The sequence below is a fragment of the Dendrobates tinctorius genome, unplaced genomic scaffold (genome assembly GCF_039654945.1).
Source record: "Dendrobates tinctorius isolate UK_male_01 unplaced genomic scaffold, ASM3965494v1 ptg000022l, whole genome shotgun sequence".
NCBI classification, from domain to species: domain Eukaryota; kingdom Metazoa; phylum Chordata; class Amphibia; order Anura; family Dendrobatidae; genus Dendrobates; species Dendrobates tinctorius.
The window spans coordinates 9,604,242-9,620,698 of record NW_027361690.1 but is presented as its reverse complement, the minus strand read 5'-3'; the positions used below and the strand labels follow the sequence as shown (position 1 = coordinate 9,620,698).

The following is a 16,457-nucleotide window of genomic DNA, read 5'->3' as shown; positions in this document are numbered from 1 at the left end:
GGCTGGCTGAAGTTTTACTGCTAGCATTGTTGCATATAAAGAGACAGAGTCCATTTCAAATTTAGAATGTGAAACTTTACTTTCTTTTTTGCACAGCACATCCTTTGCATCAGCACAGTATTTGCATAGGTTTCCAAACAGCTTACATTATCCACTTTCCCTGCACTCATTCCTTGGTCCCCCAGGACGTGCCTGGGTCGTACCGCCTCTTGCAGTAACGCAGCGTCCTCCCTGTTCAGACTCTGCGCTTGGGGGTTCCCTCAGCCGTTTCTTCCTGGATCTGAGGGCATCAGCACATGCGATGATCTGCCACATGATGAGCGACCTGCGTCCTCGTGCTGTTCTGGACCTCTTCTCCACTTCTGCTCCCCACTGCTGCTTCCGCTGCACTTCTGTCCACTGGACACTGGATGGCTGGGTCCTTTGCTTTAACGTTACGGAGCTACTGGTAGCTCGGGCTCTAAGCCCACCCAAGCTGCATGGGCTCCCTTTCCTCTTCTGAACTAACCAGGAAACTGTTCCAGCCTTACCCTCCACTAACTCCTCCTAAAGTTAACTAGTTACAGGGCTATTGCTACAAGCTACACAGTGCACGCTCTAGTGGCTAAACTGAGGCACTGCACTGTCCCTACGTTAACCACATTATACATAGCACAACACATATATATACACAGCTATACACAATGAAGGCTTTACAATAAGGGAGTATTTACATTAAGGAAGGGAGTGGAGTATTACATGGTCCCGGTACACCCCTTACATACACACACATAAATACACCCATACATACACAAAAAACATATGCAAACATGCACACACATATACATACACTCACATACTAATCTTCTATGACATCAGGTGTTCAACCGAGCCATGGTGCAGGTCGGCCACATAGTTCAGAGATCAAACCGAAGAAGAAAAAAGGATTTTCCAGCACTTCCATCCATAAAAATAAATCTTTTTATTAGAAATTAATTTAACCCCTTCACACCCGAGCCTGTTTTTGCCTTCGTGACCGGGCCAATTTTTTCAATTCTGACCAGTGTCACTTTATGAGGTCATAACTCTAGAACGCTTCAACGGATCCTACTGATTCTGACAATGTTTTCTCATGACATATTGTACTTCATGATGGTGGTAAAAAATTTTAGATATGAGCTGCGCTTATTTGTTAAAAAAATAAAAATTTGGCGAAAATTTTGCAATTTTCAAACTTTTAATTTTTATGCCCTTAAATCAGAGAGTGAAATCGCACAAAATAGTTAATAAACAACATTTCCCACATGTCCACTTTACATCTGCACAATTTTGGAAACATAATTTTTTTTTTTTAGGAAGTTATAAGGGTTAAAAGTTGACCAGCGATTTCTCATTTTTACAACAAAATTTGCAACACCATTTTTTTTAGGGACCACCTCACATTTGAAGTGAGTTTGGGGGGTCAATATGACAGAAAATACCCAAAAGTGACACCATTCTAAAAACTGCACCTCTCAATGTACTCAAAACCACATTCAAGAAGTTTATTAATCCTTCAGGTGCTTCACATGAATGAATGGAATATGGAAGGAAAAAATAAACATTTAACTTTTTTTCACAAACATTTTACTTCAAAACCATTTTTTTTATTTTCACAAGTGTAAAAAGAGAAAATGAACCACAAAATTTTTTGTGCAATTTCTCCCAAATACGCAGATACCCCGTATGTGGGGCTAAACCACTGTTTGAGCACACGGCAGAGCTCAGAACGGAAGGAGCGCCGTTTGACTTTTTCAATGCAGAATTGGCAGGAATTGAGATCGGATGCCATGTCGCATTTGGAGAGCCTCTGATGTACCTAAATAGTGGAAACCCCCAACAAGTGACCCCATTTTGGAAACTAGACCCCTTAAAGAACTTATCTAGATGTGTTGTGAACACTTTGAACCCCCAAGTGTTTCAGTAAAGTTTATAATGTAGAGGCGTGAAAATAAAAAAATCATTTTTTTTCCACAAAAAATGATCTTTTAGCCCCCAATTTTTATTTTCACAAGGGTAACAGGAGAAATTGGACCCTAAGAGTTGTTGTCCAATTTGTCCTGAGTACGCTGGTACCCCATATGTGGGAGAAAACTACTGTTTGGGCACACGGTGGGGCTCGGAAGGGAAGTAGTGACGTTCTGAAATGCAGACTTTGATGGAATGGTCTGCGGGCGTCATATTGCATTTACAGAGCCCCTGATGTACCTAAACAGTGGAAACCCCCAATTCTAATTCCAACCCTAACCCCAACACACCCCTAACCCTAATCTCAGCCTTAACCATAACCCTAACCACAAACCTAACACCAACACACCCATAACCTTAATCCCAGCCCTAGCCCTAACCCTAACCTGTGTACCTGCTTTTTTTTTTTTTTTTTTCTTTACTTTTTTTTATTTTTGTGACAAGATCGCTGCGCTGCGATCTGACTCATAGTAACGCCACTTCTCCTCTGATCTCACACTGACAGATGATCAGAGGAGAAGCAGCGTTACTATGTGACAAAATCGCTGCCTGGCACACAGTAACGTGACTTCTCCTCTGATCTAACACTGACAGATGATCAGAGGTGAAGCAGCGTTACTGTGTGACTAGATCGCTGCCTGGCACAGCTGTGCCAGGCAGCGATCTAGTCACACAGTAACGCTGCTTCACCTCTGATCATCTGTCAGTGTGAGATCAGAGGAGAAGCCGCGTTACAATGAGTGAAATCGCCGGGAAACAAGCAGCTTTCCCAGCGATCGCTCCCATTGGCTGCTGTGACGCTGACGTCATCAGGACCTGAACCAATCAGGTCTCGATGACGTCGGGGGTCCCAGCATGCATTGTGCACCGGGATCCCCGCGTTGTAAGGTATGTGGGGGTCCCGGGGGGCACAAAACCGCCGACAGTAGATAAACGTTGGCGCTGCACAAAGCCCAGCAAGCGCCGTTTATCTACTGCGGGCGGTCGTGAAGAGGTTAAAAACAGGAGGATTCATCATTGGGATAAAAGCTTTTGGCATACACTACCCCCTTAGTCATAGAAATAGGGCGTAGTGTACGCCATAGTTAATGGAGCGAAGATGAAGCACCAGAATTGGTGCATCTAATGTGATGCACCACCTCTGGGGCAAGCTGGCATTTTTAGGCTGGGAAAGGCCCAATAACCACGGACCTTCCCAGTTTAATATCAGCTCACAGCTGTCTGCTTTACCTTTGCTGGTTAAGAAAAACAGGGGGGACCCCCACGTTATTTTTTTCATTTATTAAGTTAAACAAGCCAAAAAAGCTCAACAGTAAGTTCCACATGAAAGGCACTAAAGGGTGCAAGTTTATATTATCTAGGGGGCTTGTGAAATTATATATCTGGAGGATATCTGTCTACAGTATCTATTCTATTTATTCTATATACAGGATCTATTTATTCTTTTAAATCTATTTATTATCAGTTATATATCTAATATCTTTCTATCATCTATTTATCTATATCTTTATATAAGATAGCTTTATTAGTTTTGCAAACTAGCTTTAAATTACATAGAGCATTATAGTATGTAAAAGATCATGTTAAAAATGCATGTCATACGGATGTCATATGGATGCAAGGTGAGAAAATAATTGCACATTCGCACTGCACTCGCTATGAAGATGTGAGCAAACCTTAATGCTCAGCATTGTTACTACCTTTCTAGATATGTAAGCTCCCCATGCCATAAGCACCAAGGCACTTTGAGAAGCTTCAAATAGGATTTATTGTCAGCATTTCATATCTATTGGTCACAGCGGCTGGGGTAAGTACAGTATTACGTAATGATTTAGGTGAAAAACCCTTCATCAGACTTATCGGCTATGTTCAATGCTTATAGGTTAAAGGCTCCAGGCTGCGGTGTGGAATATCCCCAAACAGGGACAACCAGATTTCAGCTGTATCAAGGCCTGCCGTTGCCCCTGTAACTGGGGCATCCATTGGAGACTAGTTACAGGTAAAGCATGTTACACTACCTTGTCACAGCAGCTGCTCTGATACTGCTAACACCCAGCAATGCTACCATGCTGAGCTGACATCAAATGATCACATTTGCATTTCTGATGCTTCAGTCAACAACCCAACCTGCTCTGCATAAATTGCAAGAGAAGAAGCGTTCATACATTTACATCTTTTGACTTGGACCTGCACAGCCTGTCATAAAACAATGAATTGTGCCTTTTTTAATTTTTGATGATGGTTTAGTACACATTCCATGTTACTATTTATTTAAAAAAGATTCCAAAATCTTGCAGCTTTCGCTCCAAGCCTCATAGGAGGCAGATATTTCTTGTTCAGTAGAGAACACACACAGAAGAGGACCCTGTGCAAGAACAGAAATAGACCCTTTGCAGTCCAATAATGCACCTGTTTATTCATGGGTGTAACTCAGAGCTGGACACTGACAGCTTGGGGCCCCTGTGCAAGAAATGTGTCTGGGCCTCCTTTTTTTATGGCGACAAACTACATATGTGTATAAAGCCACACACACACACACACACACACACACACACGTCTACAGTATATATTACATAGTCTCACAATCCAGAAATGTCAGTGGCTGGATGAAAGATGCAAGAGTCTGTCTGGATACCAGAATCTCACTCAGCTTTTATGCACACACACACTGATTGCAAGCAAAGAGGTCACAGGTGAGGACGTTACCTTTAGTAGCCATTCAAACCCATTTGTGTCAACTTCTGTGCATGTTATCAGGCCCAAATCACCAGGGTATGTAAACTTTTGATGAGGGTCATTTGGATGTTTTGGGTTGTCATTATCACCCAACCACTAACCATGAGTGGAGAAAAAGTTTTAGTGTTATCATCCATACATCTGTGACCCCTGTACCTACCAGCACGCAACCTCCGATCCTCTCCTCACAGATCTCCTTCTCTACTCTCCTCTTCCCACAATAGCATGCAAGCTTTTCCCGTGCATCCCCCCTCATCTGGAACTCTCTTCCCCAACATATTAGACTCTTGCCTACTGTGGAAACCTTCAAAAGGAATCTGAAGACCTACCTCTTTCGACAAGCCTACAACTTGCAGTAACCACCGATCCACCAAACTGCTGCACAACCAGCTCTGCCCTCACCTATTGTATCTTCACCCACCCCTTGTAGATTGTGAGCCCTCGCGGGCAGGATCCTCTCTCCTCCTGTACCAGTCGTGACTTGTATTAAGATTATTGTACTTGTTTTTTATTATGTATACCCCTTTTCACATGTAAAGCACCATGGAATAAAAGGCACTATAATAATAAATAATATTGCATGGGGAAAAATATGCAACAAAAACGCTTTTAAAAAAAACAAGCATCCTTTATGCAGCGTTTTTTCCTGCCAAAACATCACAATTTGCAGAGGTATTTTCTGATCCAAATCCTGAACTTATGCACATAGCCTTAAGGCCCCGTCTCACATAGCGAGATCACTGATGCGTCACCGATTTTGTGACCTAACAGCAATCTCGCTACATGTGACAAATAGCGGCGACCGGCCCCCGCTGGATATACACCATTAATACATAGTTGTTATGCAACCCACCATTCCAAATATCTTCTATAATAATAAATGCCCTAAGCAGCTTCCGGTTGTAACAACTTCCGTCCAGTTGTAACCGGTGACGTCACCACACACACGCACATGTTAACCCTCAACACACCACACCGCCTCAACACACACTCCTCTCACCTCCACTCACGTCCACTCACTCTTTCACTCCACATACGCTCCTTTCTCTCACTCCGTTTCTCATACTCACACCGTCATCATCGCTGCCCCGACATCTTCCTCCGCCGCTGCGATCCTGGATCCAGACGTTCTCCAGGCCGCCGACATGTTCTTGCGGCGACGCCATCTTGGATTTTGTGAAATCCCGCGATATTCAAGATGGCGTCGCCGCAAGAACATGTCGCTGGCGTGGACGACTCGGGATCCAAAAAGATGGCGTCGGCGAAATCTCGCGAGATTACGCCGACGCCATTTTGGATCCCGATGTCGTCCACGCCGGCGACATGTTCTTGTGGCGACGCCATTTTGGATCAGCAAAATCCCGCGATAGTCAAGATGGCGTCGCTGCAAGAACATGTCGCCGGCGAGGACGACGTCGGGATCCAAAATGGCGTCGGCGAAAACTCGCGAGATTTCGCCGACGACATTTTGGATCCCGACGTCGTCCACGCCGGTGACATGTTCTTCCGGCGACGCCATCTTGACTATCGCGGGATTTCACGATACTCAAGATGGCGTCGCCGCAAGAACATGTCGCCGGCGTGGACGTCTGGATCCAGGATGGCGCCGGCGGAAGATGTCGGGGATCGTGGAGCAGCGGCGATGACGGCGTGAGTATGAGAGACGGAGTGAGAGAAGGGGTCGTATGTGGAGTGAAAGAGTGAGTGGAGATGGTGAAAGGTGAGAGGAGTGTGTGTTGAGGAGTGTGTGTGTTGAGGGTTAACATGGCAAGAGGTGTGATGCTATCGCATCCTCCCGATGCGATAGCATCGGGCCATAATCTAGTAAATTATAATCCACCACTGTAATTAGCACCTGTACTCTTTCCCCCAAGTCAATATCAATCACTGAATCCTCAACAGCCCCACCAGTATGTATATCCCACTTCCCCTATTCATATTTACATTCCTCTTCCGCCACAATTCATTATGGCATGTCTTCCCTCTCTCCCACCCCCACCCTCTAATTCACTATCAACTTCTTCCCCACATTCAATACGTCATTTACTCTCCCCTACTCACAATTTATCATTATTTGTTGCCCTACCCCCAAATTCAGCATTTACTGTTGCCATCCCACAACCTCAATACATCATTATTTACTCCCGCACCCTCAAAATTCATCATGATTTGCTCTCCCCACAGTCACTAAGTCATCATTTGCTGTCCCCGTCACTCACCCCCAATTAATCATTTGAGGGAAATCTCGGTCAAGCCAATATTTCCAGTGTACGGGGGGGGGGGGTGTCAAAAAAGACAGTTTTCCTTTGTCTAGATGCCTTATGCAGCAAGAGACACTTATATCCATGTCCCTAAGGCTAGTTTCACATTTGCGTTTCAGGGCGCAGCGACGGCCTGCGCACGGCCGCCGCTAAGCCCCGCCCCCTGCCGCGCCCCCTCCGGGTGCATGACGCTGCATGCGTCCCCATCTTTATCACTGAGGACGCAGGCCGTGCGCAGTATGCGTTTGGCGGCGCCTGCGTCCTTTTGACGGTGCGCCGAGTGCAACCAATTTGCAACAGGTTGCGTTTTGCGCTGGTCTGCGCACCGTCAAAAGGACGTAGGCGCCACCAAAACGCATACTGCGCACGGCCTGCATCCTCAGTGATAGAGATAGGGGACACATGCAGCGTCATGCCCCCGAAGGCGGAGCTATCAGAGGGCGTGGCAGGGGCGGGGCTTAGCGGCGGCTGTGCACAGGCCGTCACTGCGCCCTGAACCGCAAATGTGAAACTAGCCTTATTCATTAGTAGGGTCGGTGCTTGTGTACTAATCATGCTACATTGGCCCCTCCATTGTGGTGATGGTTGCTGTCTCCCCCCACACTTCATTTGCAGTCCCCATCCTCTGCTCATTTCATCATTTGCAGTCCCCCACCCCCATTCATCATTTGCAGTCCTCATCCCTCGCTCACTTCATTTGCAGTCCCCCTCCCCTCGCTCACTTCATCATTTGCAGTCCCCTCCCCTCGCTCACTTCATCATTTGCAGTCCCCTCCCCTCCATCATTTGCAGTCTCCATCCCCTCGCTCACTTCATCATTTGAAGTCCCCGTCCCCTCATTCACTTCATCTGCAGTCTCCGTCCCCATCCTCTCATTCACTTCATTTGCAGTCCCCTCCCTTCATCATTTGCAGTCCCCCTCCTTCACTAACTTCATCATTTGCAGTCCCCATCCCTCGCTCACTTCATCATTTGCAGTCCCCGTCCCCTCCCTCCATCATTTGCAGTCCCCTTCCTCTCCCTCACTTCATCATTTGCAGTCCTTCTCCAACTCACCTCTTTAGTCCCTTGTCCCCTCCCCCACTTTATAATTAGCAGCCCCTTCATCATTTAGTCGCCCCACTTACTTCATTTGCAGTCCTTCTCCCCCCACTCACTTCATTATTTGCAGTCCTCCATCCTCTCCCCCACTTTATCATTTGCAGACCTTCTTCATTTAGTCCCCCCCCCACTTACTTCATTTGCAGTCCCCCTCCAGCCTCACTTCATCATTTGCAATCCTCCCCAACTCACTTTATTTGCGGTCCTCTATCCCCTTCCCCAATTTATCATTTGCAGTTCCCCTCCCTTCATTTGCAGCCCCTTCATCATTTAGTCCCCTCCCCACTTCATCATTTGCAGTCCCCCTTTCTCCACTCACTTCATCATTTGCAGTCCTCTTCCACCTCCCACCCATTAATTCATTTTATAAAGAAAAGCAAAAAAAAAACCATTTTCATACTTATCTCACTGACACAGCTCTGCTTCTGGTATCCTTAAACATACCGGCGAGTACGCGATGAGGTTATTGCGTACGTGCTATCACCTGACCGGAAGTCCAGAGGAGGTGGAGGAAGCAGGAGCTACGCACTCGTTCAGATTAGACAGCCATGCAGCTCCAGGAAAGCTCCCTCCACAGAGATGTGTGCCACGCACAATACTTTATTGCACAATGAGGCCTGGTAAGCAGGACAAGAGGAGAGGCCCGGACCCTCTCTGTACTGCTGCTCACCAGGCCTAATACAGCAGTAAGGGCAATAATGCCCTGATGGCGGCCCTGATTGTAAGTACACAGAGCTATATAATATGATGATTGCAATAAGAGGGTAAAAACTTTGATGGGAATGAATTTTTAAGACTTTGATCACAATTTTTTTTTCTTTAAAGGGAACCTGTCAGTTAATTCTTGCCGCATGGGCAGTATGATTTACAGAACAGCTCATGCATGACAATGTTTTACTCTGAAGGCTGCAGCGTTACAGAGAAAAGAACAGTGCAGCCAGGGATAAGGTGACTAGTCTAAGAGGCATGTCCCCACCAGCTTAGCTCCCTACGTGTACCTGTCTGAGCAGGCAGGATAATCCTCATGGAATAGTCACCTTGTTCTCAGCCATACTCTCCACTGTACATTTTCTTTAAAATGGCTTCTGTTGGGGATATCCGAGAATAAACCTCATGTAGAACACTGACAGAAAGGAAAAAAAAAAAAAAAATCAGACTCAGGGATGTACACTCACTTGTGGCACTCCAACAAATTTGTAATAATTTCTTCATTTTGCAAATGTAATTCTAGCTTACCAATACTCTAGAAGTGTAATTTGTTTAGTCTCAGCCCTGTTGCCTCCATCCATTCTGTATCCTTTACTTATGAGCAGCTGTCTTGTGATGTCCAGGCTAAGGCCAGTTTCACACATCCATGATATACAAATCGTTTTCGCATTAGCAAAGACCATCCTGAGGCGTTTGATAGGCAATTGGCAGTTAGCTCAGGTTGGGCGCAAGACCAGGTGTTCATGCCAGGTCTGCCGATGAGAGAGCATCCAGTGTTTCATGAATGTGTGAAACCGGCCCAACTGTCCAGTATGTGCTCTCCAGTGTAAATGGTATGTCAAGCTGGATTTATACTGCATGATCATTTTGATAGACTGTCCAGAGCGTTCCTAATGTTACCCGATAATCAGGCAGCATGAACAGGTTGCTAATCAAGCAATGAACGATCAAAATACTTTTATGTCAGGTGAAAATTTTAAGCCACTTAAAATAAATTGTTCTCTGCAGCACCTTGTCCTGTGTACGCAGGGACTGTGCTGCTGCTGAGAACAATGGCAACCTATAAACTGTTACTGATCAGTGTGTGTGCATAGGAAATGTGGTCGGTCTGTCTAAATAGACTATTAAACAACCGCAGATCATCAACCAAGTAGCTGATGGGTGGTCATTTAGCACTGCCAGTTGTGTGGTGTAAACCTAGGGTGCATTACCCCTATACTCTTTCCCCGTTAACCATGCAGTGTAAACAGACTACTGATCACCTGATGAACAAGCAAAATTCTCGTACAGTGGGGTGAAGTGGTCTTTTGACTTTATTAAAAGATAATCATTCACAACAGATCATCCTGTGTAAACAGGGTATGTGCTGCCGAGTACTGTCTACGATCATGGTAAGTCTACTAAACTGCCACCAGAGTAGTAGCTGATCAGTGGTCATTTAGCATAGCAGATTGACTGGTGTAAACCCAGCTTTCATCTCTGACTTCTGGTGACCTCTTGTAGAGATGGTGTAGCCGTCTCTTCATTGTGGCCCTGAGAGTAACGTTGGCCTGAATCATGTACAGACACTTACTGCTACATAAATAAATCACGTTTGATTCACTTGCAATTCCTCTGTGCCGTGGTATTTACATATAGCTCCAGTGTAAAATGACAATCACCTAACCAATCTCTACTAGCAACAGTTAGGCACTTCCACGCCGCGCTTACCTTGTTTCTCTTTATTTTGTCCATACAGGATTGAGGGAACTCTCAGCACAGAATAACTGCATAAACCAAGTACAGGTGCTCGGTGCACCCTTGGTGTGGCCAAACATTTATATGACATCCCCACCTATTTGCTTTCTATCTCTACCCCTAGCCAATTCTACTTTGACAACTCTGGATTTAAGGGCCAGAAAAGGGTGAATCAAAACTAATAGTTAAGAAGGTGCACGTTTAGCCTCAAATCAAGGGTATACTGAGTGGCCATACTTATTTTGAACAGTTATGCTACCTATAAGACATCATTTATGCCTTATATAAGCGCAGTAATGTAGTAGAGTGTATACAAAAAAAAGCTGCAGTCATGAAGCTCCCCTGAATTACACTGTAGATACTACAGTATATGTATGTCCTGTGTGCGTCTAGTGTATTTCTATAAGACACGGTTTTGGCATGCCGGTTGAACTGACAGTGAGGAACCCATCACAAGCAGGATACAGAAGTGACAAGCTAAAGCTACATAACATAGGATACACTACTGCAGTTAGAGCAGTGATCTAGAACTTTTGTCATCTACCATTTGCTGTACATCAAAGTAAAGCCAGGGCATGGTGCTGATAATCTGCCCTTCTCGTGCATGACATTACCTTGATTAATTATATCAATGGGCATGTGATGGGCATTACTCCCACACAAAAAATGGATCATTGCACTGGTCCATAGCAGCGCTTTGGATATCACACCCACACATGCACAGGAGCACTTTACTGTCTTTGATTATATCTTGAAGCCAAGAAAAAATTCGCTACTGTTGATTACATCATAAAGCCAAGTATTAATTGGTTTAGTATGTACTCCTGATGAACCTACTGAGAAAGGCGTCCAGTCTTCACTTATCCTGTAACGAGCCATGCCACATAACTTAGGATAAATGTCAAAACCAGAATCTCAATTTTCAGACACTGTTTCGGGCTACTGCCCCAGTGCAAAGTGTTAGAGGCGTCTGACCTGGATCCAAGAAGTAACATGTCAGTTTCTGCAAGGAGAAACGATAAGTATGCCGAGATGAGGAGACTTAGAGCCGCAATGTTCCTCTGGGAAATATGCTAACTGTCTCTTCAGAGAGAAGAGGACTAGAACTCTAGCGCCACCTATTGGATATTGCCAAGAGAAGCATTGCAGCTTTATGTCTCCTCATCTCGGCATATTTAACATGTCAGTCTCCGCAATGAGAAACAATACTTCTTGGATCCCGTATTATTGTGTGGGAATTATAAGATAATGAATCAATAAAATAAAATAAAAACCTCAGAACCAGGATATTTTATGGTTTTTAATCAATATAGCACACGCACACAAAACTGCATCCTCTCGGCAAATTTAAAAGTAAGAATAATAAAACAAATGAACAAACAGTGGCTAAAAGTAAAAATTCCCAGTAATGTCTTCCTCATTCTTCTCAGGTTGTGCGCCCATGATCAGGAACAGCAGCGTTTTGGGCATTTCCGCCGAGTCCAAAAACACGGCATTCTACATTACAAGCACAGTGAATGGGACTTACAGAAATCTCAGGCCCACTGTGCTTCTTTTTAACGCTGCATAAACTCACCTGACCAAGAAACTGTCATTAGATGCCGTAAATCCGCATAGTTCCAGAAGACATGTGCGTACTGTAGAACGCAACGTTTTGGAAGCATCAAAAATACGGAGCATCCTAAACGCTACTATTCCTGATCGTGGGCTCGCAGTCTCACCGAGTCAAGTTGTTACTAATTCCCTACTGCCTTTCTTCCCCTCACCATCTTCTGAAAGGAACAACTGGAAGTGTTTAACATTACCAGTAGTCTGTAATCTTACCCACCTTGGAACAACAAGTGGTGGCGGCGAAGGTTGTACAGGAGAGTTGTTAGGCAAGAAAACCCTACAAGCAATCCTTGCTTCTCCAGCGCTGCCACTCCGCTGGTCTGTATATACAGGGCTGCAGCAGTGATGTCACTTCTACAATGTGTCCCATGCAGGGACTAAGCGGTGAGCATAGGACTGTTTAGACCAATGATTGTCTGCAGTGGTCACATGTCGTATACATGACAACATCGCTGCAGCCCTTTCTACAAAAGACTGTCGAGGAGCAGCAGGAGTGGCGCCTGAGTAGGTGAGCACTGCCGGTTTTGTTCTTTTACGCTATAAATGATGGCACCAGTTATTCATTAAAAACAAGGCCATTTAACGCAATTATTTGTCAAGATTTAAGGACGACAAATTCATTACCATGTTATTTTTACAGTAACATCCACTCCATATTGCCAGTAAAACACTGCGGCTGAGCAGTTATTTTCAGAAACAGTCTTCAGAAATATTTCGCGTCCCTCCCAACCTCACCGGTAAGTCAAGCGCACAAAATTATATTGCAAATAATCTGCTACAAGGTATGTCTGCAGTGAAAAATAATATAGCTGTATAGAGATCAGAAAGGCCGTGACCTGATTGTGAATGCGACCTAATGAGGACACCGAATAGTTGTGAACAAAAGAGTCAGGACTTGATTTCAGTGCAATATAGTAATAAAATATCGGCTATGGATTGCATTTTATAGGAAGTCTCTTAGATATTCTGTTGGTGGGTCTTCAATCAGCTTCCACTGAATGGTAGGTCACACGGGAATGATACTTATCACTCAATGTTGATAGGAAGAAGTTGCATAGGAGTCGTCCTCTTCATGCCTAGAAACAAAGAAATAAACGTGTAAATCATAGAAAAGATGTGTATCAGGATCCGCTGGAGCAGACAGCAATGCAATCCTAGTTAGCAGATGCTAGGACTCCAATGCATCATTTTTTTATTTCCTCCTTCAATATAAGGTAAGATGTTAATAGTTTACAGAATGACATGCCAGAGTAAGGCCGGAGTCACACTAGCGATAAAATCGGACGAATGCAATGCGATAAAAATAAATAAATAAAATCGCATTGCATTCGTCCCAATGTTATTCTATGGTGCTGCTCCCATCATGCGTTTTTTTTATCTGATCCGTTCCTCGGACCGAGACAATCGCAGCATGCTGCGATTGTCACCGATTTTCGGATCGGATTCGACAATGCAAGTCTATGGATGCGATTAAAAAATCGCATTGAAAACGCACCACACGTGTGACTTGCATATAAATCGCAAGACTTCTCCAGGTCAACAGGAAAGAGCATCAGGCATTGGATGTCAATTTGATGCTTAGATGCGAATAAAATCGGTTCATCGCCGGAAAATCGGAGGACAGACGGATCCCTGGACAAGAAATCTTTGTGAGATTTCATACCGTAAAAATCGGATCGAATTTTTATTCGTTGTTTGTGACTCCAGCCTAAGGCTTACATTGGCATGTCACTTTCCACAAGGAGAAACATTATCCCTTAGATCCCAGTCAGAAGCCTCTCATACAGCTAAATCAGACCTCATGGTTTGCACTGAGGAGGGGCAACACCCCGAAACACGTCTGCAAATTGAGATTCTGGTTTGGCTTTTATCCCAAGTCATGTGGCAAGGCTCGTTTAAGGCTCGATATTGACTTTTAGGATTGCTACTTCAAATAGCAAACAGTTCAAGTCTTCTTCCTCTCTGAAGAGGTAATTTGCAGATCATAGAAGGAACTTCATAGCCTTAGAGGTTTTCCATCTTAAATAGGGACACCATCCAAGTGAAAATTTTCAGCAACTACTTTAGCTTCCCAAACCCCCAACAGTGTGTTATATACAGGGTGGGCCATTTATATGGATACACCTGGGTGGGCAGACTTCAAAATGGCTGCCATGGTCACCACCCATCTTGAATAGTTTCCCCCTCCCATATACTAATGTGCCACAAACAGGAAGTTGATATCACCAACCATTCCCATTTTAATTTAGGTGTATCCATATAAATGGCCCACCCTGTACATGTATTGAGTAGTTGTAATGTGGCAGCCAGCATGCAGTTTGCTTACTTATGATCACGTCGACTAGATTCTCTTTTACTTCTCTCAATGTTCCTTTGAGAAAAGTGGATTAGAATCTAGTTGGCATGGGACTGCTAGAACACAAAATACATACTTGAAGTCACGTGACAATAAACAGGGATAAACGGTGTGCATATTATACACTCTTAGGATTCAGCAAGTGGCAGTGGTTGAGGAACGTTTACCCCTATAAACAGAATAACCTCTAAGGTTAACACACTGCGTTCCTTCTGTAATCTGTTAAGAATATTTATACTGAAGAAGGAGAAAATAAAAAATGCTGACAAAATGCATGTTTGGCCCCAAAATCCACAAGATGGACACTGACTGGTATTACGGTATATAGACAAGCGCCAAAAACTAAGTTGGAGCAGTATATATCAAATATATGGGACAAGAATCATAAGATGACCCCAATGATATTACTTTTCATTTGGTGTTATCGCACTCCTTCACATGTACATGGATACCACACATATTCATTATGCACATGTCTTTTTTCTGGCGGCACAGATGACTAGGGCCAATATAAGTCTATGGGTCCGTGAAAAACATGAAAAGCACAGGGATGGCATCTGCTTAACATTGCAAAGTATAGGAGAAGCTTTGTACTTTCATTCTGTTTTATAAACAGAAAAACACAAGTGACACCGGTACTGTTGGTACCGGATTTATAGGCATGTGTGAAGAAGGGGAGTAAGAGACACTTTTACTACCATTGAGTCATCTAATTTTACAGGTGTGCATGATTTTTCCCCAGTGAAATAAGTGATCTGTTGGTCTGGTTTCAGTAAACCTTGTGTTTTAGACAAAGATTTAAAAAGTTTAAGCATAAACGTTTGAGGAGAGCTAACACAGGAGTTTTTCTTTAGGGTCCTCGATTAAAAGATTGATGGAAATTCATCTGTACTGGCTCCTATCTTCCCTAACTCACTGGCCAAGGTAAGATTGCTCCAGGTCTTTAAATGCTCGGCACTTATAAGGACAACGTATAAAGACTTACACCCAGCAGTAAGAAAAAACCTTCAACAAATATTCCAGCTGAAAGACTGATGGATGTTATCAATTCTTGTTCAACAAAGTGGCCAGCACATGAAAGCTATGGAAGAGTGACATTTACACATGGCTCTTACAATGTTGGTCTTCCAGTAGATTTATACACTCTCATTCATTTGATCCGGTCTAGTCTGCTACAGAAAAGCCTGTACAAATAGGATTAGAATTAGATATGAGCTCAGGTGAACACATGCTATAAACAGTATATTGCTTTCTATGTAAGTATTAATGACTGCGAGATGGACATGCTAAGGTGCACTCAAAATACTGAAGAATTAGGAACCCATGGGGATCTGTAAAGAGCTAAAGGGGAGATGACCGGCACAGATTAGTAAGAAATACTGTAATTCTGAGATACAAAGCTGGCTTTAAGACCCACACATTTTATATTACCAGAGAAGCAGGCAATCCGCACCACTGAACCAACCAAGCCAACAGCGGGAACAAAAACACTACAGGCTTACGTGCCCGGACACATGGGTGCTCAATTCAGAAAGAAAGAACCAAAAGTCCATGCACAAAGAATGAATGGGATGGCACTCGCTGTCCTATAAAATCCATGATTTACTGAAGCATTAAAAAATCTTCAGCAGGGGAGCAATGTGTGGGATACAAAGACGACGGCAGTTTCACCTGACTGCGCTTCTACGGGTCATAGTACCAACTTAAGGAGTATTTCCGCCAAAGCATTTATCACCTATCTGCTGGGTGGGTGATATATCTCAGATCTGTGAAATTCCTGACTACTGGAAAACACCTGGATTACCAAGATAGGAACCCGCAGCAGTGTGACTATTTGTGAGAAAAGGGATGCAGTTCTCTGGACAGCACAGCTGGATGGTTGGGAGTACTGCAGCACAAAAGAAAAAAAAGAAAGAAATGAACTGGCATACAGAGCTAAAGGTGTGGCCCCTTAAAAGGGA

The 16,457-nt window shown here is 44.0% G+C and overlaps 1 protein-coding gene across 1 annotated transcript in view; it reads right to left on the bottom strand.

Annotated features, from left to right (window-relative positions):
• Positions 1-11,814: 11,814 nt before the first annotated feature.
• The window catches only part of LYSMD2 (LysM domain containing 2), a 30,570-nt gene continuing 25,927 nt past the window's right edge, over positions 11,815-16,457 (bottom strand). Inside the window, exon 3 of the mRNA XM_073568427.1 lies at positions 11,815-13,216. Within this exon, the coding sequence (XP_073424528.1) occupies positions 13,171-13,216 (46 nt within the window). The 3' untranslated portion in view covers positions 11,815-13,170. The remainder of the gene's footprint in view (positions 13,217-16,457) is intronic.